The sequence below is a fragment of the Antechinus flavipes genome, chromosome 2 (genome assembly GCF_016432865.1).
Source record: "Antechinus flavipes isolate AdamAnt ecotype Samford, QLD, Australia chromosome 2, AdamAnt_v2, whole genome shotgun sequence".
NCBI lineage: Eukaryota > Metazoa > Chordata > Mammalia > Dasyuromorphia > Dasyuridae > Antechinus > Antechinus flavipes.
This window is the reverse complement of record NC_067399.1, coordinates 598,683,647-598,707,744: the sequence shown is the minus strand read 5'-3', so window position 1 is coordinate 598,707,744 and position 24,098 is coordinate 598,683,647. Positions and strand designations below refer to the sequence as shown.

The window sequence follows — 24,098 nt, the reverse complement described above, 5'->3', positions numbered from 1 at the left end:
TTTGTTGGTTTTTTCATAGAACCAACTCTTAGTTTTATTAATCAATTCAATAGTTTTTTTACTTTCAATTTTATTGATCTCACCTTTTACTTTTAGAATTTCAAGTTTAGTGTTTGACTGGGGTTTTTAATTTGTTCCTTTTCTAGCATTTTTAATTGCAAACCCAATTCATTGACCTTCTCTTTCTCTATTTTATACAAATAGGCCTCTAGAGATATGAAATTTCCCCTTATTACCGCTTTGGCTGCATCCCATACATTTTGGTATGATGTCTCATTATTATCGTTTTCTTGGGTGAAGTTATTAATTATGTCTATGATTTGCTGTTTTACCCAATCATTCTTTAGTATGAGATTATTTAGTTTCCAATTATTTTTTGGTCTACTTCCCCCTGCTTTTTTGTTGAATGTAATTTTCATTGCATCGTGGTCTGAAAAGGATGCATTTACTATTTCTGCCTTACTACATTTGAGTTTGAGGTTTTTATGTCCTAATATATGGTCAATTTTTGTATAGGTTCCATGAACTGCTGAAAAGAAAGTGTATTCCTTTCTGTCTCCATTTAATTTTCTCCAGAGATCTATCATATCTAGCTTTTCTAGTATTCTGTTTACCTCTTTTACTTCTTTCTTATTTATTTTCTGGTTTGATTTATCTAATTCTGAGAGTGCAAGGTTAAGATCTCCCACTATTATAGTTTTACTGTCTATTTCTTCTTGCAGCTCTCTTAGTTTCTCTTTTAAGAATTTAGATGCTACCCCACTTGGTGCATATATGTTTAATATAGATAGTGCTTCATTATCCATGCTACCCTTTAGCAAGATATAGTGTCCTTCCTTATCTCTTTTAATTAGGTCAATTTTTGCTTTAGCTTGATCTGAGATCAGGATGGCTACCCCTGCTTTTTTGACTTCACCTGAAGCATAGTAGATTTTGCTCCAACCTTTTACCTTTAACCTGCATGTATCTCCCCGCTTCAGGTGTGTTTCCTGTAAACAACATATTGTAGGATTCTGGCTTTTAATCCATTCTGCTAACCGCTTCCTCTTTATGGGGGAGTTTACCCCGTTCACATTTATGGTTAGAATGACCAATTCTGTATTACTTGCCATCTTGTTAACCCCGGTTTATGCTTTCCTCCCTTCTTTCCCCTTTCCCCCCCTTCCAAGTATTAAGCTTGTGAGCACCCTTTGTTTCTCACAGCCCTCCCTTTTTAGTGTCCCTCCCCCCGCCTTAGAGTTCCTCCCCCTATCTTACCCCTTTCCCTCCCAGTTCCCGTATTCCCTTCCGCTTAGCTTATTCCTTCCCTTTCCACTTTTCCCTTCTCACTTTTCAATGAGATGGGAGAAGTTTCACCATAGATTGAATATGTCTTAAGATTTTTCACTTAAAGCCAATTCTGAAGGCAGTAAGATACCCACTATATTCATCCCCCTCCATTCTTTCTCTCAGATATAATAGGTTTCCTATGCCTCTTCATGAGATGTACTACCCCCACTTTACCCTTTTTCTGGTACAATGTCCTTTCCACATCAATTTCTAGAACAAGGTATACATGTATTCTTTATACATCTATATAGTCAAAATATAGTTCCCAAGATTAATCTTTACCTTTTTAGATTTCTCTTGAGTTCTATATTTGTAGATCAAACTTTTTGTTAAGTTCTGGTTTTTTCATCAGAAATAGATGAAATTCGCTTACTTCGTTGAATGTCCATCTTCTTCCCTGGAAAAAGATGCTCATTCTCGCTGGGTAAGTTATTTTTGGTTGCATACCAAGTTCCTTAGCCTTTCGGAATATCATATTCCAGGCCCTTCGATCTTTTAATGTGGATGCTGCCAGATCCTGGGTGATCCTTATTGTGGCTCCTTGATACTTGAATTGGGTTTTTCTAGCCGCTTGCAATATTTTTTCTTTCATCTGAGGGTTCTGGCATTTGGCCACTATATTCCTTGGTGTTTTGATTTTAGGATCCCTTTCAGTGGGTGATCGATGAATCCTTTCAATGTTTATTTTTTCCTCTGTTCCTATGACTTCTGGGCAGTTCTCTTTGATAATTTCCTGGAAGACAGTGTCCAGGCTCTTTTTTTCATCATGTTTTTCTGGGAGTCCAATGATTCTCAGATTGTCTCTCCTGGATCTGTTTTCCAGGTCTGTTGTCTTCCCCAGAAGGTATTTCACATTTTTCTCCATTGTTTGATTTTTTTGGATTTGCTTGACTGATTCTTCTTGTCTCCTCGAGTCATTCAATTCCACTTGTTCAATTCTGATTTTCAGTGAAGTATTCTCTTCACTCACTTTTTAAAAATCTTTCTCTAATTGTCCAATTGAGTTCTTTTGTTCTGTGGAATTTTTTTCCATTTCGCCAATTTTGTTTTCCAGTTCACTAATCCTATTTTTCAAGGATTTTACTTCTTTATCCACTCTCTCTTTAACTGACTTCTCCAGGCTCTTTTGCCAAGCCTCCTCTCCTTTTCCCAAGCTTCCTTCTCCTTTTGCCAAGCCTCACTCTGCTTTCCCCATTTTTCTTCTAGCTCCCTTGTGAGAGCCTTTTTAATCACTTCTATGAGGTTCATCTGTGCTGAGGAACAGACGATCTCCTCCTTTGGGGAATCACCTGGGGACTGCCTGTTTTTAGTCTCCTCAGGATTTAGAGTCTGCTCTCTATCTGTGTAGAAGCTGTCTAGGGTTAAAGTCCTCTTCAGCTTCTTGCTCATTCTGTCTATTAATCAGAGACAAACTACCAAAGAAAAACAGAAAAAACTGGAGTCTTTCTTTGGGGGGGGGCTGGGTGTGTTACCGAGCTTCCTCTACAGACTGCAGGAGGCCGCAGTGAGGCACTAGCAGGACTGTGCTGCGCCTGCGCTCTGAGATCCCAAAGCGTGCTGAGTCACTGAGGGGGGGAAGGGGGGGCGGCCAGGTCCTGAGAGACTCCAGCTGTTTGCGGTTGTGTTCTTCAGCCCCGGTGTTTTTAGCTTCTCTGCTGGGCTGTTGACTTGCTGCAGGTTCCAAACCTGTAGCGAAGCTCTCCCCGCAGAGACGGCTACGATCACTCCCCACCCCCTCTCAGCTCTGCTCCCGTGCTCTCACTGCCGCTGCCCGCCGCCTGCGCCCGATCTAAAACCGCCCCAGCCCTCCAGTAAAGACAGACCTTTCTTGGCGGATCTCAAGGATGGCTTCTCTTGGTAACTATTTGTGGGTTTTTTTTCAGTCAAGCATTGATTCAGAGGCTTGTAATGAAGTGGATAGTGAGAGAAAGCGCGGAGCTTATGCAACTGTGAGCCTCCTCTCCGCCATCTTAACCGGAAGTGATACTTCTCTTTAGAAGGGAAACGGAAGGGGAAAGAAGGGGGCGTGTGTATAGGTGGGATTGGGGATTACTGGGGTTGAAGGGTGATGGTGGAGAGAGTTGGCTGTGTGGAATTGGAATGAAGAAATGAATCTAGCTAAAGTGTCACTCGTAGTGAAAGTTTGTGTAGTCACTGCTCACTGCTACCTCTAAATATTAAATCACTACAGCAGAGCATCACAAATGCTTATATTGAATGACTGTATCAGCTCAAGTCAAAAAACAAAACAGTAGACTAAAATTATTTGGTTTCACTATCACACTCTTTCTCTCCATCATTTCCATTCTCCCATCAAGTTCTTCCTAGATCTTAAATAGCAATGGCAGGACTAAATGCTGAGTTTGGATCCCTTCACTCAAACACTTTCCTTGATACTACAGGTACTTCGTGTAGTGATACCTTCTGAGTGCCTTTCTTTTCATATTCAGGGCCATGCTAAAGAGGTGGAGGCAGAGCAATCAGAACCACCTGCAGAGCATTAAGTTATTAACATTTCCTGTTTTCCTTCCTACTTGAGTTCTGTAACTCCTCACCTGCAGTCCATTCCTTTACAGCAGGTTCCACTTTTCTCATTATTGTGATTATTTTGTAATACCTTAACCAGATGCATACAAATGCTCTCAGCTTTCCTCAAATGGCAGAATCAAAGTGCTAGGAAAGAAGAGCTAAGTAGGGGTGCATGGGACTCTATTTTCCCTTCTACTCTCGAATACCCATCTCCCTTTAGTAAACTAATAGATCTAGTTCAGTATCCAAGGAGAGTCTAATACTGAAGCTGTAGGAATGATAAATAAACCTGGAAAAGGAAACTTCTATACTTCTGCTCAATAACTAATACTATTACTAATGACCCAGCACTCTGGGTACCAGACCTAATACACCAGGTGAGACTATGTTCCATGTTTTGGCTCCACTTGGTCATTCATCAGATGGTACTTTTAATAGAAATAGAATTATATATATATATAATACAGAAATTTAATAGAAATTAAAGTACATAATATATTGAGATGAAAAAAAGAATACAATGTTCTCTTTCCTCAAGAATTTTATAGAAGACATCAATAAATATAATACAAGTGAAAATGTATGTTGCAAACATGAAGAAGATAAAGTATCCTAAGATGAGGTAGAAATATTATAAAATGCAATGTGGTACCATATCCATATAGAATGGAATATTTATGTATATGTAATATGTATGTTCGGTGTGCACATATACACAAAAATTATCAAGGTTTGTGCAGAAGATGGTGTGGAAAAATCTTCTCTGTTCATGAATATACACATAAGCATACATATACACTCCTCACTTTTCTCTTCAGATAGATATGGACTCAAGGCTCTGGAGGCCCTAGTCAACACCATTGGCTGCTGAGCTAACCAGAGAATACCAGGATCCTCCAGCTATAGGACATCTATAAGTTTGGGTCAGGAGTCAGGGGGCTCATTCCAGGACCTACAGCTGGTGCAACAACTGAAAGGACAGATCCTGTTCCTCTATGTTGTGGTAATGTCAGTGGGACTTGTGGGCAATTGTCTTCTCATAAATGTGATTGCACAGGTATACAAGATGCACAAGGCGACCAAATTTCTTATTGGTAATCTGGCTTTCTCTAATGTACCCATGTATATTGCATGTGTACCCTTAATGTTAGCTCATGCCTTTGAGCCCCAGGATTGAGTTTTTGGAGGTAATTTGTTCTACTTGATGTTCTTTCTGCAACCAGCAGATATTTGTCCATCTTTACCCTGACTCCCATCACTATGGACTTCTACTTCATGCTGGTAAGTGTCAGCACAATGCTGGCACTTCTCCATCTCGGTGCCCATATGGTATTAGCCATCTAGACATTATCTCCAAGCCTGGCCCTGCCTGCTGCAGTGCAAACTGAAGTCTTGTGGGGTGAGACTCTATGAGGGGTTCTGGGGCTGCCAAGATCGTCAGCACCAAGTCTGTAACAATGGGCTGCTACTGCCTTTGCTAGTCATCCTGATGGCCTACATATGGGTGTCCTTTAAGCTTCAGAACCAGGTTGTGCCAGGTTGTTACCCAGAGCCAAGCTGATTGGGACAGGGCACATTGCCATAGACCCTATTGTTAGTAATTGTGGTTATGGTATTTGCTGTTTGTTGGCTGCCTCTGCATGTTTTTAACCTGCTGGGGATCTCAGCCTCAATGCCATCAATCCCTATGCACTTCAGGTGGTTTGATTTGTCACTGAGTTGCCATGAGATTTTTCTGTTCCTACCCTTTCGTCTATGTTAACTTCCATGAGTTAGGGTACTGTTCTCTTGGCCCTGGAAGATTTCACCCAATGCACATATGATTGTCAATGTTATCTAGAAAGCAGCTCTTCTTGACTTTGATATGCACAAGCATTTGCTTTGAAGAGTTCCCTTCTCTTTGGAAAGCCAGAAAAATGCTAAAGAAAAATAGGAGCTTGCTAATCTTATTCATGTCATCTGTCCTAAATACTGACTTTCAATGTGGTGCAGTTGGTTGGGGTCTGTATGCTATTGTTTTGAAACACAATAGAAGAGACAAAGTACTTGTTCTTTTCCTCATGATCCCCAAAACAAAACAGGCATATGTCATTCCCCCATTTTAGAGAAAGTAACAATATTTGAGCTTCTTCTGTTCTTTTCCATGGTTGCTGACAAATAATGAAATTTAAAGAAACAGGGAAAGGGATGGAGATAATATTTAAATAGAAAAGTTTATTGATGGCAAGGTTTCTTGATATCTTTCCAAGGGGTTAGATTTATAAATTCACCCATTTGAGAAATAACTTCAAATCAATTTGTTTTGTGAACTTATGTATTCTCAGTGATTCTTGGAAAATCAGAATTTTTAAAGCTTACAATTTCATATATTCAGTGTTTTGTGCAGGCTTTCACTTCTAAGTCACTTAGCATTCTACTTTAAAAATTATGATCAAACCAGAGAGATAAAAAGTCTCATTCCCTTTTCTAACTGCCTCCAGTTCCAAAGAAATGTTGGGAAGAATCAAAATTAATCTGTAATGAGAAAGGAAGAAAAATTGTCAATTATTTAAGTGGAGCAAAATCTATACAGATAAAGGCCTATCTTATGTAGACATATGATGTCTTGCATATGAGAACTTAACATATGTCAATTGATTTTATATGTGTATATACACAAAGTATATGATGTGCACTATAATGTTCTCTCTACATCATTGCAGTAAGTCAAAATCTGCTATGTGACATTTGGTATTGACTCTGTCAAAACAAACTTGGAATATAGTGAACTTCCATGTATTAGAAGACATTTGCTCAAGGACAGAACAGAAAAATCCACTGCCACACACAGACTGTGGAGATCAAATACTCAATTCCCTTGAGGGCCAAATAAACAAGTTAAAAATACTTGACCTCAGAGATATAACCTAAATAAAGCTTATCCTAATTTATAGAGTAGACTAACTGTAGACCTGGAACACCAACTAACCTAAAAATATTAACTGTCCAACACATGAGCATATTAGATAAGACAGCCTGTGAAAGTGTCTTGGGGCAAGAGACATATGATTTAATGTATGGTATAAGATACAATTAGTCAGATCAGTTCCTCATTGGAGCTAAAAAAGACACAAGATGTCTTAGATTATTCTGAAGTCATTTAGCAGATTATAATAGTCACTAAATGATAGAATATTAACCCTATTGCCTCATCACCAAAACCTTCTCCATGGAAGGAAAAAATGAATTTCAAGATTAGAAATACTTATGATAAGGAAAACTAGAGATCAGTTTTCGAGACTTGTCTGAAAACTGAAACCAGACATCAGTATTCAGGATTTGGCTGCAATCAGGCACATAGCATTATCCTCTAGTGTTTTCTCTAGAGGCCTAGGTAAGGGAAGGAAAGTAAATAAAAGTGATTTAGGAAAGGCATTGTGTGTATGATTCTAGATCTCAAATATAAAATTTTTTTACAATAATACTGGTAAACCTGAAAATCAACTGCACCTCTGAGTTTCTTATGGATGTGAATAAGAAAGGAGTCTATACTAAAATCCAACAATAGCATGATGTTGCCCATCTTAAATCACCTCAAGTTTCACTTCAAATTGTTCTCACTATTTCAATAGTTCTAGCGAGCAATCGAAATTTTTTGAATGCCTCAAAGCCAAAAAGTTTCCTCAGTGCATAGATGTATGGATTTTTTTTTTGGGGGGTGAGGAGGAGAGTGTTGTTGAGAAGAGGTAGCTACTTCTGGTTAACCTCGTCTCCTTTACTGGAAGGCTTACCAGATGAAAAGCATTAAAAAAAATACTTTCCCTAATGGGTCTCAGGAACACCTGTCTTGAAACTAGAGTTAAACCAGACAAACTAGGGTTTAGGTAATTAGGAGATGGATTCTGTACTGAGTCCTCCTGATAGCATGAATTAACCTGTCATACTTGATGGATGTTTCCATAGTGCTGAAACAGATGGCTCATCAAACAGCACTTGAGGGAATTTGTACAAATAAGTTCATACAGAAACAAAGTCCTTGTATTAAGCTGGAATATTTTAGATTGTAGGCACAATAGACACAATCCAAAAATAATATTTAAAAACAAGTTTGTTCAATTTTAAAACATTTCTGTTATACAGTTGTATACATTGTATTCTTAATTTAGTTGGTGGTATAAATCCAGATAAGAATTTAAAATGTTATTTATAGTAAACAATTAAAATTAGAATTATGATCCTAAAACCTAAGAAAAAATTTCTTACTTTTGATATTCCATATTGCTTCTTATCATAGTTATACTTGCAATAAGGTTGAAAAGTTTTAAGAATCGAGACTTCCGGTTAAGATGGCGGAGAGGAGGCTCACAGTTGCATAAGCTCCGTGCTTTCTCTCACTATCCACTTCATTACAAGCCTCTGAATCAATGCTTGACTGAAAAAAACCCACAAATAGTTACCAAGAGAAGCCATCCTTGAGATCCGCCAAGAAAGGTCTGTCTTTACTGGAGGGCTGGGGCGGTTTTAGATCGGGCGCAGGCGGCGGGCAGCAGCAGTGAGAGCACGGGAGCAGACTGGAGAGGGGGTGGAGAGTGATCGTAGCCGTTTCTCTGCGGGGAGAGCTTCGCTACAGGTTTGGATACTTTCCTCCGGCAGCAAGTCAGCAGCCCAGCAGAGAAGCTAAAAACACCGGGCTGAAGAACACAACCGCAAACAGCTGAAGTCTTTCAGGACCTGGCCCCCCCCTTCCCCCCCCTCAGTGACTCAGCACGCTTTGGGATCTCAGAGCGCAGGCGCAGCACAGTCCTGCTAGTGCCTCACTGCTGCCCCCTGCAGTCTGTAGAGGAAGCTCGATAACACACCCAGCCCCCCCCCAAAGAAAGACTCCAGTTTTTTCTGTTTTTCTTTGGTAGTTTGTCTCTGATTAATAGACAGAATGAGCAAGAAGCTGAAGAGGACTTTAACCCTTGACAGCTTCTACACAGATAGAGAGCAGACTCTAAATCCTGAGGAGACTAAAAACAGGCAGTCCCCAGGTGATTCCCCAAAGGAGGAAATCATCTGTTCCTCAGCACAGATGAACCTCATAGAAGTGATTAAAAAGGCTCTCACAAGGGAGCTAGAAGAAAAATGGGAAAGCAGAGTGAGGCTTGGCAAAAGGAGAGGGAGGCTTGGGAAAAGGAGAGGGAGGCTTGGCAAAAGAGCCTGGAGAAAGTTAAAGAGAGAGTGGATAAAGAAGTAAAATCCTTGAAAAATAGGATTAGTGAACTGGAAACAGAAAACAGCTCTCTAAAAAACAAAATTGGCGAAATGGAAAAAAATTCCACAGAACAAAAGAACTCAATTGGACAATTAGAGAAAGATTTTTAAAAAGTGAGTGAAGAAAATACTTCACTGAAAATCAGAATTGAACAAGTGGAATTGAATGACTCGAGGAGACAAGAAGAATCAGTCAAGCAAATCCAAAAAAATCAAACAATGGAGAAAAATGTGAAATACCTTCTGGGGAAGACAACAGACCTGGAAAACAGATCCAGGAGAGACAATCTGAGAATCATTGGACTCCCAGAAAAACATGATGAAAAAAAGAGCCTGGACACTGTCTTCCAGGAAATTATCAAAGAGAACTGCCCAGAAGTCATAGGAACAGAGGAAAAAATAAACATTGAAAGGATTCATCGATCACCCACTGAAAGGGATCCTAAAATCAAAACACCAAGGAATATAGTGGCCAAATGCCAGAACCCTCAGATGAAAGAAAAAATATTGCAAGCGGCTAGAAAAACCCAATTCAAGTATCAAGGAGCCACAATAAGGATCACCCAGGATCTGGCAGCATCCACATTAAAAGATCGAAGGGCCTGGAATATGATATTCCGAAAGGCTAAGGAACTTGGTATGCAACCAAAAATAACTTACCCAGCGAGAATGAGCATCTTTTTCCAGGGAAGAAGATGGACATTCAACGAAGTAAGCGAATTTCATCTATTTCTGATGAAAAAACCAGAACTTAACAAAAAGTTTGATCTACAAATATAGAACTCAAGAGAAATCTAAAAAGGTAAAGATTAATCTTGGGAACTATATTTTGACTATATAGATGTATAAAGAATACATGTATACCTTGTTCTAGAAATTGATGTGGAAAGGACATTGTACCAGAAAAAGGGTAAAGTGGGGGTAGTACATCTCATGAAGAGGCATAGGAAACCTATTATATCTGAGAGAAAGAATGGAGGGGGATGAATATAGTGGGTATCTTACTGCCTTCAGAATTGGCTTTAAGTGAAAAATCTTAAGACATATTCAATCTATGGTGAAACTTCTCCCATCTCATTGAAAAGTGAGAAGGGAAAAGTGGAAAGGGAAGGAATAAGCTAAGGGAAGGGAATACGGGAACTGGGAGGGAAAGGGGTAAGATAGGGGGAGGAACTCTAAGGAGGGGGGAGGGATACTAAAAAGGGAGGGCTGTGAGAAGCAAGGAGTGCTCACAAGCTTAATACTTGGAAGGGGGGGAAAGGGGAAAGAAGGGAGGAAAGCATAAACCGGGGTTAACAAGATGGCAAGTAATACAGAATTGGTCATTCTAACCATAAACGTGAACGGGGTAAACTCCCCCATAAAGAGAAAGCGGTTAGCAGAATGGATTAAAAGCCAGAATCCTACAATATGTTGTTTACAGGAAACACACCTGAAGCGGGGAGATACATGCAGGTTAAAGGTAAAAGGTTGGAGCAAAATCTACTATGCTTCAGGTGAAGTCAAAAAAGCAGGGGTAGCCATCCTGATCTCAGATCAAGCTAAAGCAAAAATTGACCTAATTAAAAGAGATAAGGAAGGACACTATATCTTGCTAAAGGGTAGCATGGATAATGAAGCACTATCTATATTAAACATATATGCACCAAGTGGGGTAGCATCTAAATTCTTAAAAGAGAAACTAAGAGAGCTGCAAGAAGAAATAGACAGTAAAACTATAATAGTGGGAGATCTTAACCTTGCACTCTCAGAATTAGATAAATCAAACCAGAAAATAAATAAGAAAGAAGTCAAAGAGGTAAACAGAATACTAGAAAAGCTAGATATGATAGATCTCTGGAGAAAATGTAATGGAGACAGAAAGGAATACACTTTCTTTTCAGCAGTTCATGGAACCTATACAAAAATTGACCATATATTAGGACATAAAAACCTCAAACTCAAATGTAGTAAGGCAGAAATAGTAAATGCATCCTTTTCAGACCACGATGCAATGAAAATTACATTCAACAAAAAAGCAGGGGAAGTAGACCAAAAAATAATTGGAAACTAAATAATCTCATACTAAAGAATGATTGGGTAAAACAGCAAATCATAGACATAATTAATAACTTCACCCAAGAAAACGATAATAATGAGACATCATACCAAAATGTATGGGATGCAGCCAAAGCAGTAATAAGGGGAAATTTCATATCTCTAGAGGCCTATTTGTATAAAATAGAGAAAGAGAAGGTCAATGAATTGGGTTTGCAATTAAAAATGCTAGAAAAGGAACAAATTAAAAACCCCCAGTCAAACACTAAACTTGAAATTCTAAAAGTAAAAGGTGAGATCAATAAAATTGAAAGTAAAAAAACTATTGAATTGATTAATAAAACTAAGAGTTGGTTCTATGAAAAAACCAACAAAATAGACAAACCCTTAGTAAATCTGATTAAAAAAAGGAAAGAGGAAAATCAAATTGTTAGTCTTAAAAATGAAAAGGGAGAACTCACCACTAACGAAGAGGAAATTAGAGCAATAATTAGGAGTTACTTTGCCCAACTTTATGCCAATAAATTCGACAACTTAAATGAAATAGAAAAATACCTCCAAAAATATAGCTTGCCCAAACTAACAGAGGAAGAAGTAAATATCCTAAACAGTCCCATCTCAGAAAAAGAAATAGAACAAACTATCAATCAACTCCCTAAGAAAAAATCCCCAGGACCAGATGGATTTACATGTGAATTCTACCAAACATTTAAAGAACAATTAACTCCAATGTTATATAAACTATTTGAAAAAATAGGGATTGAAGGAGTCCTACCAAACTCCTTTTATGACACAGATATGGTACTGATACCTAAACCAGGTAGGCTGAAAACAGAGAAAGAAAATTATAGACCAATCTCCCTAATGAATATTGATGCTAAAATCTTAAATAAAATATTAGCAAAAAGATTACAGAAAATTGTCACCAGGATAATACACTATGACCAAGTAGGATTTATACCAGGAATGCAGGGCTGGTTCAATATTAGGAAAACTATTAACATAATTGACTATATCAATAACCAAACAAACAAAAACCACATGATCATCTCAATAGATGCAGAAAAAACATTTGATAAAATCCAACATCCATTCCTAATAAAAACACTTGAGAGCATAGGAATAAATGGACTTTTCCTTAAAATAGTCAGGAGCATATATTTAAAACCATCAGTAAGCATCATATGCAATGGGGAAAAACTGGAACCTTTCCCAGTAAGATCTGGAGTGAAGCAAGGTTGCCCACTATCACCATTATTATTTAATATCGTATTAGAAACACTAGCCTCGGCAATAAGAGTCGAGAAAGATATAAAAGGAATTAGAGTAGGCAATGAGGAAACCAAACTATCACTCTTTGCAGATGATATGATGGTATACCTAGAGAACCCCAGAGATTCTACCAAAAAGCTATTGGAAATAATTCATAATTTTAGCAAAGTAGCTGGCTACAAAATAAATCCCCATAAATCCTCAGCATTTTTATACATCACCAACAAAACCCAACAGCAAGAGATACAAAGAGAAATTCCATTCAGAATAACTGTTGATACCATAAAATATTTGGGAATCTATCTACCAAAGGAAAGTCAGGAATTATATGAGCAAAATTATAAAAAAGTCTCCACACAAATAAAGTCAGACTTAAATAATTGGAAAAATATTAAGTGCTCTTGGATCGGCCGAGCGAACATAATAAAGATGACAATACTCCCTAAACTAATCTATTTATTTAGTGCTATACCAATCAGACTTCCAAGAAAATATTTTATTGATCTAGAAAAAATAACAACAAAATTCATATGGAACAATAAAAAGTCGAGAATCTCAAGGGAATTAATGAAAAAAAAATCAAATGAAGGTGGCCTAGCTGTACCTGATCTAAAATTATATTATAAAGCAGCAGTCACCAAAACCATTTGGTATTGGCTAAGAAATAGATTAGTGGATCAGTGGAAAAGGCTAGGCTCACAAGACAGAATAGTCAACTATAGCAATCTAGTGTTTGACAAACCCAAAGCCCCTAACTTCTGGGAAAAGAATTCATTATTTGATAAAAACTGCTGGGATAACTGGAAATTAGTATGGCAGAAATTAGGCATGGACCCACACTTAACACCATATACCAAGATAAGATCAAAATGGGTCTATGACCTAGGCATAAAGAACGAGACTATAAATAAATTAGAGGAACATAGAATAGTTTATCTCTCAGACTTGTGGAGGAGAAAGAAATTTGTGACCAAAGATGAACTAGAGACCATTACTGATCACAGAATAGAAAATTTCGATTACATCAAATTAAAAAGCCTTTGTACAAATAAAACTAATGCAAACAAGATTAGAAGGGAAGCGACAAACTGGGAAAACATTTTCACAGTTAAAGGTTCTGATAAAGGCCTCATTTCCAAAATATATAGAGAACTGACTCAAATTTATAAGAAATCAAGCCATTCTCCAATTGATAAATGGTCAAAGGATATGAACAGACAATTTTCAGAGGATGAGATTGAAACTATTACCACTCATATGAAAGAGTGTTCCAAATCATTATTGATCAGAGAAATGCAAATTAAGACAACTCTGAGATACCACTACACACCTGTCAGATTGGCTAAGATGACAGGAAAAAATAATGATGAATGTTGGAGGGGATGCGGGAAAACTGGGACACTAATGCATTGTTGGTGGAGTTGTGAACGAATCCAACCATTCTGGAGAGCAATCTGGAATTATGCCCAAAAAATTATCAAAATGTGCATATCCTTTGATCCAGCAGTGTTTCTATTGGGCTTATATCCCAAAGAAATACTAAAGAAGGGAAAGGGACCTGTATGTGCCAAAATGTTTGTAGCAGCCCTGTTTGTAGTGGCTAGAAACTGGAAAATGAATGGATGCCCATCAATTGGAGAATGGCTGGGTAAATTGTGGTATATGAATGTTATGGAATATTATTGTTCTGTAAGAAATGACCAGCAGGATGAATACAGAGAGGCTTGGAGAGACCTACATGAACTGATGCTAAGTGAAATGAGCAGAACCAGGAGATCATTATACACTTCGACAACGATATTGTATGAGGACATATTTTGATGGAAGTGGATTTCTTTGACAAAGAGACCTGAGTTTCAATTGATAAATGACGGACAAAAGCAGCTACACCCAAAGAAAGAACACTGGGAAACGAATGTGAACTATCTGCATTTTTGTTTCTCTTCCCGGATTATTTATACCTTCTGAATCCAATTCTCCCTATGCAACAAGAGAACTATTCGGTTCTGCAAACATATATTGTATCTAGGATATACTGCAACATATCCAACATATAAAGGACTGCTTGCCATCTAGGGGAGGGGGTGGAGGGAGGGAGGGAAAAAAAAATCGGAACAGAAATGAGTGTAAATATAATGTAATTATTAAATAAAAAAATTTAAAAAAAAATAAAAAAAAAAAACAGGTAATGTAAAAAAAAAAAAAAAAAAAAAAAGAAAAGTTTTAAGAATCAAACAAGGATATCACAGATTTCCTGTAGACAATAGAATATTATGCTAACACACTAGAATTGGTATGATACATTTCACCTCCATCTTTTTATCTTAAGAATGCTAAACTATTTCTTCTGGTCCCTTTTTATATAAGCTGGAAGACCCTGAAACTTTGATTGCCACAAGCATAACTTACTTTCTTGCTTAATTGAGGAATAGCTATGCTTTATCATGATATATTTTTCAAACAAACTACATTGAGCAGTAATTTAGCAAAATATGTCTTTAAACATTATTAAGATTCATTTTTCTATGTACAATTGTATAAGGAGTGTATGTATGTGCATGTACACATATATATGTTTTATAGTTACTTTAATTATTTACATTTAAATATTTAAATATTGGTAGTTTTACAAAAACAAATTAATTTTTACTTTATGTGAAGTCAAAATGGGGATTATTGATTGACTTTAGATCATACCCATCATGTTGCTATTATATGCTGAAAATGGTTCATTGAAAATACATACTGTCAAAAATTTTAAGATTATTTAAAGTTAATTTGGTATCACAGTCCTGAATTTTTTTAACTTTCTGCTAAGGTAGTCAAATTCCCAGTTTCAATCTATCAAAAGAACAATTAGTTTCAGGACTATCATCATCATCATCATCATCATCATCATCATCATCATCATCATCATCATTCCTTCTCATCTTGTCTCTTGGAATTCAGGTAGAAAAAAATCTTGTGATAAAATATATTGCTAATGTTCTTTCACAGTAATTTTTCTGTAGATTCACTGGTGAATAACTGGCTGCTCTTTGAATTTGAATATAAGTTTTAGGATGTAGGCTCACTGAAAGTCTCCTCAGTATTTGTTATTATTGCTGCAATGATATTGTCAGACTTGCATAGCATCTATCAGTCTATAAAACATTTTCTTCACTTGACAAACTTATAAATTAGATAGTGAATGTACTATTTCCATCTTGGTTCCTTTCCCTATTTTGTGGAGGGAGCAGCTGAGGCTCCAAAAAGTTGAATAACTTTTTTCAAGCTTATCTGGTGGGTAAATGATGAAAATGGGACTTCTTTCCATATTTTTTTTACCAAGTCTTTTTGTTACGCCTTCTGATTCTATTTATTATATTGAACAGTATTTTGATTCTCTGTAATATATAGTGTTCAGTTCTTACCCTTACTGAAAGAATAATTCCTCTATCAATAATGGTTCTATAGCTTCATCTTTATATTTCAAGTCTGGTGCTCTTTGTTTTGCCATTCCTTGTTTGATGTGTTGTATGGCTAATGTATTAGGATGTTTGCCTCTAGGAAGCTGTGTAGTGTAGTGTGTGTATTGTGTGTGCTAGATTTCTATATTGTGCCTAGTACATTGTCGATGATCAAATAAATATTTAAATACTAGTATAGATTAAAAGTGTCAAGATTCATAAGCTTCATGACGCATACATACTATACTCAGCATAGTTCCTGTTCCTTATTAAAACAAAGATGAATCATCTCAGGGGAAAATGCCTAAATAAGCTGTGCATCAACAATTTCAATACTGGATTGACTATGAACTTTAATTCCCTACTACTTCCCTGCAGATATAATGATAATAGTATTAACAGCTCACATTTTCAACTGCATTCACATGGTTTATTTGAGACATACCAAAATTATAGTTTCAGCATACATAGTTTCAAAATTATAGTATCAGCAGCAACAATCATTTTTTAGTTGATAAAACTCTTTCTTTACAAGGCTGGAAGGAAGGTAAGTGAGGAATTACTACATTTCTATCCTATAGAAAGATGCACAAAGAATCAGTCTTGGAGAGATGAAAATCTGGGTTCAAGTATCCCCTTACATAAGTTATCCTGGCTACCCCCCCAGAGGATTAGGGAGAAAGAGAAGTCACTTATTCCATAGCACTGTGTAATCGAAACAGAATTGTAAGCACCTTCATCCAAAGGACTTATAATCTGATACCTATTTGAAGCAGAAATCCCTTTATAGCATTCCCAACAAATTGTCCAATCTCTTCTAGGATACCTCTGGTGCTTAGAAGCTCATTTCCTCTAAAAGCAATCCAGATTCTTAAAAAATCTAATTCCTTGAAAGTTCTTCCCTATATTAAACCTCCAAATTTCCTCTTTTTCATTTTAGTTCTGTCCCACAGAGGCTAAACAGTAGCTTGGGTGGGTGACCAATAGACAGGTCTAAAGAATGAAGAAAATATCCTCATTGGCTGAACTTTCCTAAACCAGTTTCATTCCCTGTGCTTACAGAAGGGAAATGGACACTACCTCCTCTTGCCATATCCCTGATCATAGGGTATACCAGCACCCAGACCTTCAATTTCCAGCCCACAGTCTGTGTGTCTGCATTATTATAGCAAAACCTTGTTTATGTGGTTAACTGTACTTGGACATTGTATACAGATAACTTTTGCTAGGATATTTCTCTTTAGAAATTTTCAATTGAAGTCAACACTGGCTATCAATTCAGTTTAATTAAGAATATGAGCAGAGAGGACAGCTTTCATGTCACAGGTATCTCAAAAATCTTAGTGCAGTTTTAACTTTAAGAGGTAAAATTCCACTCAGACTTTGGGGACACTATATTTTGTTAGTTAAAAGAGACAGTGAGTGGTCAGAGAACTGAAATTACTCAAATAAAGAGGAGAGAAAATCTAGTACAGATCTGTGAGGCTTTTGACTTTTCCCTGATTATACCTGGTGAGGGGTGTGTGTGTGTGTGTGTGTGTGTGTGTGTGTGTGTGTGTGTGTGCATTCTTTAACCCTAAACCTCTAAGAGATGGAAAAATTAAAAAAAAAAACAAAAAGAACCAATAAAAAATAAAATTCCTTGTGACTTGAAGCATTACAAACTTATAATTTCCCACATGAGAACCCTTCAGTTATTCATATATTTGAAAAGATGTTCTTAAATCCTCTTTTCTGTATGAGAAGCAGCAGAGGAAAGAAAAAACTATAGAGATGGAGAATAATAGAATGTCAAACTTGTGTGTCTTTAGACCTGAGTTTGCATCTCACCTCAAATTCTCTCTAGTTGCTTTACCCTGAGCAATTATATAACCTCTTTGATAATTGTTCTCATCTCATGGGCTTGTTGTGAGAATCAGCTGAGATCATGTATGTAAAGAGTTTTGCAAAGCTTCAAAGCACATTTACATCAGCTATTATTATCAGCAATTTTTCTTAATAAAAATATGTCGAGCTCCACCAATTAACACTCAATTGGACTAAGTACCTAACATGTAGTAAGCATTGTGCTAAGTACTTGTTGCAGATGTAAAACTACATCTGCCCTCAAGAAGTTTACATTCTCATGAGGGAGACAAGTATATAAATAAACCTAGATAGAACAGATACAAAGTGAATACAAGGTGGTTTGATGTAAAAGGGTGGGGATAAGGAAAGGCTGCTTTCAGATGAGTTTAGAAGGAATTGAGTTTAGAAGGAATTCGGGGATTCCAAGAGGCATTTGGACAAGTGAAGAGTAGAGCCAGACTATTTCCCAACACTGGGCACTAAGCTTGTAGCTGCTAGAGAGTGAGTTCTAGTGAAATGATCTTCCTTGCTGTTACTGTTTTGGAGAGCAGACTCTAATAAGATGCAGATAGAATGAAGGAATTTTGAGCAATTTTTCCCTGCCTGGTGATATTTCCAAGTTCAATCAGTAAGATTTATAGAAAGCCTGCAGAGTTGAATATCTAATAGCAGTTTGGCAAAATACTATTTTCGTTCTTTAAACTCAGAGCTGGTGCTTGTATCAGCCCAAGCCTCAAACTGAACTTGAAAGACAGGACTAAAGATAAAAAACAAACAGTGTCATTTTGATTCATTTGAGGGACAAGACAGGGAGAATGACTTCTGGAAATGCAACTTTAAAAAACAAAAATAAAAACCTTCAGATCTTACTTTCCCAGACCTTGTTTTAAGTTCGCAAAGATCATAGGATCATAGAATTAGGAGTCAAAGAGACCCGATCTGTTCTAATTGCTTCATTTTACAGGCAAGGAAGCAAAGATCTAGTGAAGGAAAATAGCTCTCCCAAAGTCAAGTAGCATTTTAAGTATCAGAGACAAGATATTAACCCAGGTCTTCTGATTCCAAATTCAAAAACCTTAATCATTTCCTACTTTGGGAATGGCAATGTAATAGCAATTTAAAAAATTTTTGATCTAATTATTTTCACAAAGAAAAATTCAGTTGAATTAGTGATGTTTTGGGGCTGTCCTATTAAGGAAATCTTTGGAATCCCAAGACAGGCCACTCACCTACCTTCTCTCTTGCCATAGGAGGAAGCAGACTTTATTAATGATTGGAAATGAATTTCCCCTGATATTCCTAACTCCTATGTCTCACTGGACTCAGCCATATGTTGATTTGGATGTGGAAGTGCCAAGACTGGAGGAAAATGTGTTCCTTTGGAAAGGTAAAAGATTCAGTTGACCCTCTGATTATAGGAAAGAACCGCAATAACTGTGGTGTGTGTGTGTGTGTGTGTGTGTGTGTGTGTGTGTAAATGACATCAATTAAGATACTTGTTGGTAGCACCAACTGTTTTAGTCTAATTTTTGCTTACAGGCACTATTTTCCAATTCTGTCTGAGTGGGTGCTAATACCTCTCCACCCCAAGCCGATGCTCTTTTATATGATTGAATAAGAGTGCTCAGAATATTTAAACAGATTGCTAGCTGCCCAAGGCCCCAGATGATGCCCCCTTTTTCTTCCTCTCTCTTTTCTTTCCCCTCTACCTCTCCGTTGTCCCCTCTCTTTCCTCCTCTGTTTATCAATGTATCCGACAATCCAGCAACATGGTATTCTGACTGCCCTCTAAATACACGAGAAATCCAGCCTTCTCCCTAATCTGGTCCAACTCCATTCAATCACCCCGGCATCCAGAGAGCGGGTCCCCTCTAGTGGTTGAAAGCTATGTTCTCATTGGATTTCTGTGGCAGTGGGGAGGGGGACAGCTGCTCACATGGTTTTTTTGGCTCCCTCGCCCCTCTTGGGCAAGACTCCTCCCCAAACTATGTGCTGGACTGTGCACTTAGGCTCTCCCTCTTCCTACATAAACAGAAAAAAAGCAGGAGTCTTGCGTGTGAGGGATGAGGCTGGAACCGTCCCTGGAATAACATCGCTTAAAATCACAGCCACGTAAGGAGATAACGTTAAGTCCTGGGCAGCCAACCCGAGACCAGGAGAGTAGCTAACTTCAAGTTCCGAATCCACGCCCCTTTCTCTTTCCATCCAAACGCGGAGTCAGTCAGCGGAGAGCCGCTTTCTTCACTCTCTCATCTGCTAACCTCCAAGGTGACTCGCCCATTCCCGGGCGGTCTCCGCATCCCCGGCGGGTGCCGGGCTTCCCTGGCTGCCAACTTGCGAGGAGATGCAGGAGATCGGAGGGGCTGTGCGAGGGTTTGCAGGTCCCAGGCTTTTGCAAGGGAATAGCTTTCCCGCGCTGCGCTGCCTTTAGACGTGGGCGCTCCGAGGGAGCGGGGCGCAGCTGGTGAGCAAGATGACCCCGGATAATCGGACTTCGCAGAGCCTGCTGTCCGCCCTGCACCCGCGCAATGCCAGCCCGCAGTTCGCGGGCCTGCAGTTCGTGCAGTCTTTCAAGCCTCTCATCATCCCCGGCTATTCACTCGTCGTGTCTGTCGGGGTCGTGGGCAACTACCTCCTCATCTATGTCATCTGCCGGACCAGGCGCATGCACAATGTGACCAACTTTCTCGTGGGCAACCTGGCCTTCTCGGACATCCTGATGTGCGCCACCTGCGTGCCCCTGACTCTGGCTTACACCTTCGAGCCGCGGGGCTGGGTGTACGGCCGCTTCCTGTGCTACTTCGTGTTCCTCATGCAGCCTGTGACCGTCTCGGTGTCCGTGTTCACGCTGACGGTCATCGCGGTGGACCGCTACCACGCCACTGCTCACCCGCTGCGCCGCCGCCGCCTCAGCGTTCCCGCCTGTGCTGGCGTGCTGGCGGCCATCTGGCTCCTGAGCTGCGCCCTGGCCGCTCCCGCGCTCCTCCACACCTACCACGCCGACTTCCCCGAGCTGCACTTCGCCATCTGCGAGGAGTTCTGGTTTCACCGCGAGCGGGACCGGCTGGCCTACGCCTACAGCACCCTGTTGCTCACCTACGTGCTGCCCCTGGGGATCATCTCCGTGTCCTACTTGCGCATCTCCGTGCGCCTCCGCAACCGCGTGCTCCCGGGCAACGCCACGTCGCAGCAGCAGGCGGAGTGGGACCGTGCCCGGAGGCGCAAGACCTTCCGCCTGCTGGTGCTCGTGGTGGCCGCCTTCGGGGCGTGCTGGCTGCCGCTGCACATCTTTAACCTGGTCAAGGACCTGGACATCAGCCTCATCGACAAGCGCTATTTCAACCTCCTGCAGCTGCTCTGCCACTGGCTCGCCATGACCTCTGCTTGCACCAACGCCTTCCTCTACGCCTGGCTCCACGACAGCTTCCGCTGCGAACTCAAGAAGATGTTCTGTTGGAAGCGCTGGTGGCGGCGGCGCCGGAGAACGAAGCGCGTCCAGCCCGTGGACGGCCCTCCCGCGTGCCCGCTCGCCACCGTGGTCCTGTGAGGCCGCGGGACAGAGCGGGGAGCGCAGGAAAAGTTGATTTCTCCATCGCAGTGCTGGGTAGACGGAACCCAAGGGGCCTTTAACATACAAACTATATTTACCTCCGCTGTCCTTCAAACTCAACTTTTGCGTCCCCCTTAGCGCCTGTCCACCAACGGAAAAGGAAGTTAAAAGAACAAACAACCAAACTCATTCTGAGGAGGAACCTTATTCCTTCCCCATCTCTAGCCCCTGCTTCCGCTTCTTTCCCAAACCACGCATAGTGTTAGCTGATCTGTCCTCTCTCTGTCCTTGCACCAACCGGGGGCTGGACCCCGACACAATGATCTCTCCTTTGCGCCCAGCACTGAGATCCTGGGTTCTCTCATCCCGTCAGCTAGAAGGAGCCCAGGGCTCTCGGGTCCAGCCACTCAGGAGCTTTGGGCCAGAGGACGTGGGGAGATGTGAGGAGAGGGTGCGAGACGGTTCACAAGCTTTTAAGACAGAACGAGGTTGGACAGCTACTCTGAGGTCTGCCTTTCTCCCTTCCCCTCGCAGGCAGCCTCTTAACGCAGACCTTACTTTCCATCCCCTCTGCACTGTACAGACGTTGTAAAGAGCTGCATAAAGGACATCTAGGTGTTCACTGTCACCAACATTAGTGAAGTCTTCTTGTATTTCCAAATGAACAATCTTAGAGCTGTACTTTCCTTTTTTTCTTCCCTTGCCTCTTTTGATCCCTGCTGAAAACTTTTTGTAGACAGCTCGGAGAGCCATCTAGTCAGTGCTTCGGGTAAACTTCAGTTATTAATATGAAACTTCTGCTCTTGCTGACGATTTTTTTGGGTGAAGGGGAAGAATAATAAGGGATAGGGATTTTTCAAAGAATTGCCAAGCCCATAGTTCTTTTCCTGGGAGGATGCCCCGTGTCCGATTTCTGCCAGCTGAAGTCAGATTTGGGATCCACAAGCAACTTCTGCATCCGGAAAGGCTGGGACAGAGTAAATATAACAGATAGATCGACAGTTCTTCTCTGCAAAAAGTACTTGTTTACTTGGTTACAGCATTTAATTTTCTGCTTTAAGCATAGATCCTGTTGATTTCTTTTTAAATTTAAATTTGCTACCCACCTCACACTGCTCTGGCACCTGTGGTTTAGGTCATTAAAGTCTCCATTGATTGCTTTAGAAACCATTAGCTTTTGTAAAGAGGGAACAGATTATTACCTTCGAGTGCCTGCTAAAGCTTCTGTAACATGTCTCACCTAGCCAGGAGAATCTCCGTTTTACTTCTTAAAAGCAAAAGAAGGAGGTAGGGATTGATATCAGACTTCCTAAGTAACATATAGTGTTCTAAGCTCTAGCATTGTGTCATTCCAAACAAATACTCTAGAGAGTATGCACTTCAATTTACATCATTTCCAAACTGACTTGTAAGGGTTCCCTTTCCTTTTGTTTCTGGCTTTAACAAAATGTTGAAGACCTCCCCCAAATGTATACCAGAAATCTGAAAATGAAAAGGGATCTTGGAGATTTAAAAAAATCTAATCTGCATATTTTGCAAATAATGTAAAAAAGATGTAGAGTGAAGTTATCTGTATTACCTGTATATCGTCATACAAGTGATTATTATGTGGCTTTTGGACTACCCTGTAGTCCCCAGCTTAGCAAACCTTCTGGTTTGTAGTTTTTTTTTTTTTTTAATGTAAACCGTCAACCATTACACTTCTGTAGAGAATGAAATCCATAAGCTAAAAACACTGATGTAAAAATAGTAAAATTATATGACTGCCTGATGCTGAAGGAAACATTTCAAATTAAGTAGTCTGGTTTTTGTTAATAATCATAAGTCTGTTGTGCAACAAGTAATGCCTTTTTGGTCCCAGAAACTTAGGAAGAATATTTACTAAAATCTATGGAAGGAAGATGAGGAAGAGTTGTTTCAACTTGCATTGGTAGAGAGATTGAAATTATTGATGTCTGAGGTGTTAAAGTGTAATTATTTGTGCATTTTGTCACATTTCCTCTATTGGATTCTGAACCTCAATAAAGTTTATCTAAATCTAATATCTTCCTTGTGCCTAGCAGAGGGCGCTCTATAAGCAATGCTTAATAAATGTTGAATTTACTTTTGCAAATGTCATAAAAATAAAGAACTTTTACTGTCTGACCATAAGTCTGATTTGGTAAGTGAGGTAACAACTATTTTTGAAGTATCTGATTTCATTACTAGGTTTTGTGGTTTCCAGATAATAGTTTTGAGGAAGGTGATACATAAAATCTTGTTTTCCATTGAACAGTTCAATTGCTTAGTGATTATTGAAAGATTGATTAAGGGAACTGATGTACAAGACCTCAAGGAAATATCAGGGAAGCAGACTGAAAAGCATAAAGTGCTGAAAAAATTTCCTGCTGTCATGAAGAAATCCAATGGGAATTTATGCTTGATTTTATAACAAAGGCAACAAATACTTCTCCCAGGTTCCAAGAATGGCTTAGGATTGCAGCTAGGTCTTGATTAGCATAAATAATAAATGAAGTGATTGCAGTATTTGAAGTCACACTGTATATTTCTATTGGGCTGAAACCCTTGACCATATGTTACGTAATTATAACCTTATTCACAGTAATCAGATACTGGCTGTATTTGTGTAGTAAATAAGGCAAAATATTTAATTGACTTCACATTGTTTCTGGTCCCTATGACTTTTCAGGTTTTTTCCAATGCTTAGAATGCCCTTCTCTCTCTCCTCTCCTTTTTGGAATTTCTACTTTAAAGTTTGTTCAAGCATCATCTTCTACATGAGACTTTTTCTGATCTCTCATCCTTCTTCAAATTATCTTATATGTATGTTGAATATACTTTTATGTGTA

At 39.2% G+C, this 24,098-nt stretch overlaps 1 protein-coding gene and 1 pseudogene across 1 annotated transcript; both read left to right on the top strand.

The window, feature by feature from the left end:
- LOC127546930 (prolactin-releasing peptide receptor-like) overlaps window positions 1-5,698 on the top strand; it is a 119,466-nt pseudogene extending 113,768 nt beyond the window's left edge.
- A 14,242-nt stretch (window positions 5,699-19,940) lies between these two features.
- LOC127551632 (prolactin-releasing peptide receptor-like) lies at window positions 19,941-21,318 on the top strand. The gene has a single exon (XM_051981527.1). The coding sequence runs from the start codon at window positions 20,173-20,175 to the stop codon at window positions 21,244-21,246; it is 1,074 nt and encodes a 357-aa protein (XP_051837487.1). The 5' UTR covers window positions 19,941-20,172; the 3' UTR covers window positions 21,247-21,318.
- The last annotated feature ends 2,780 nt before the right edge of the window (window positions 21,319-24,098 follow it).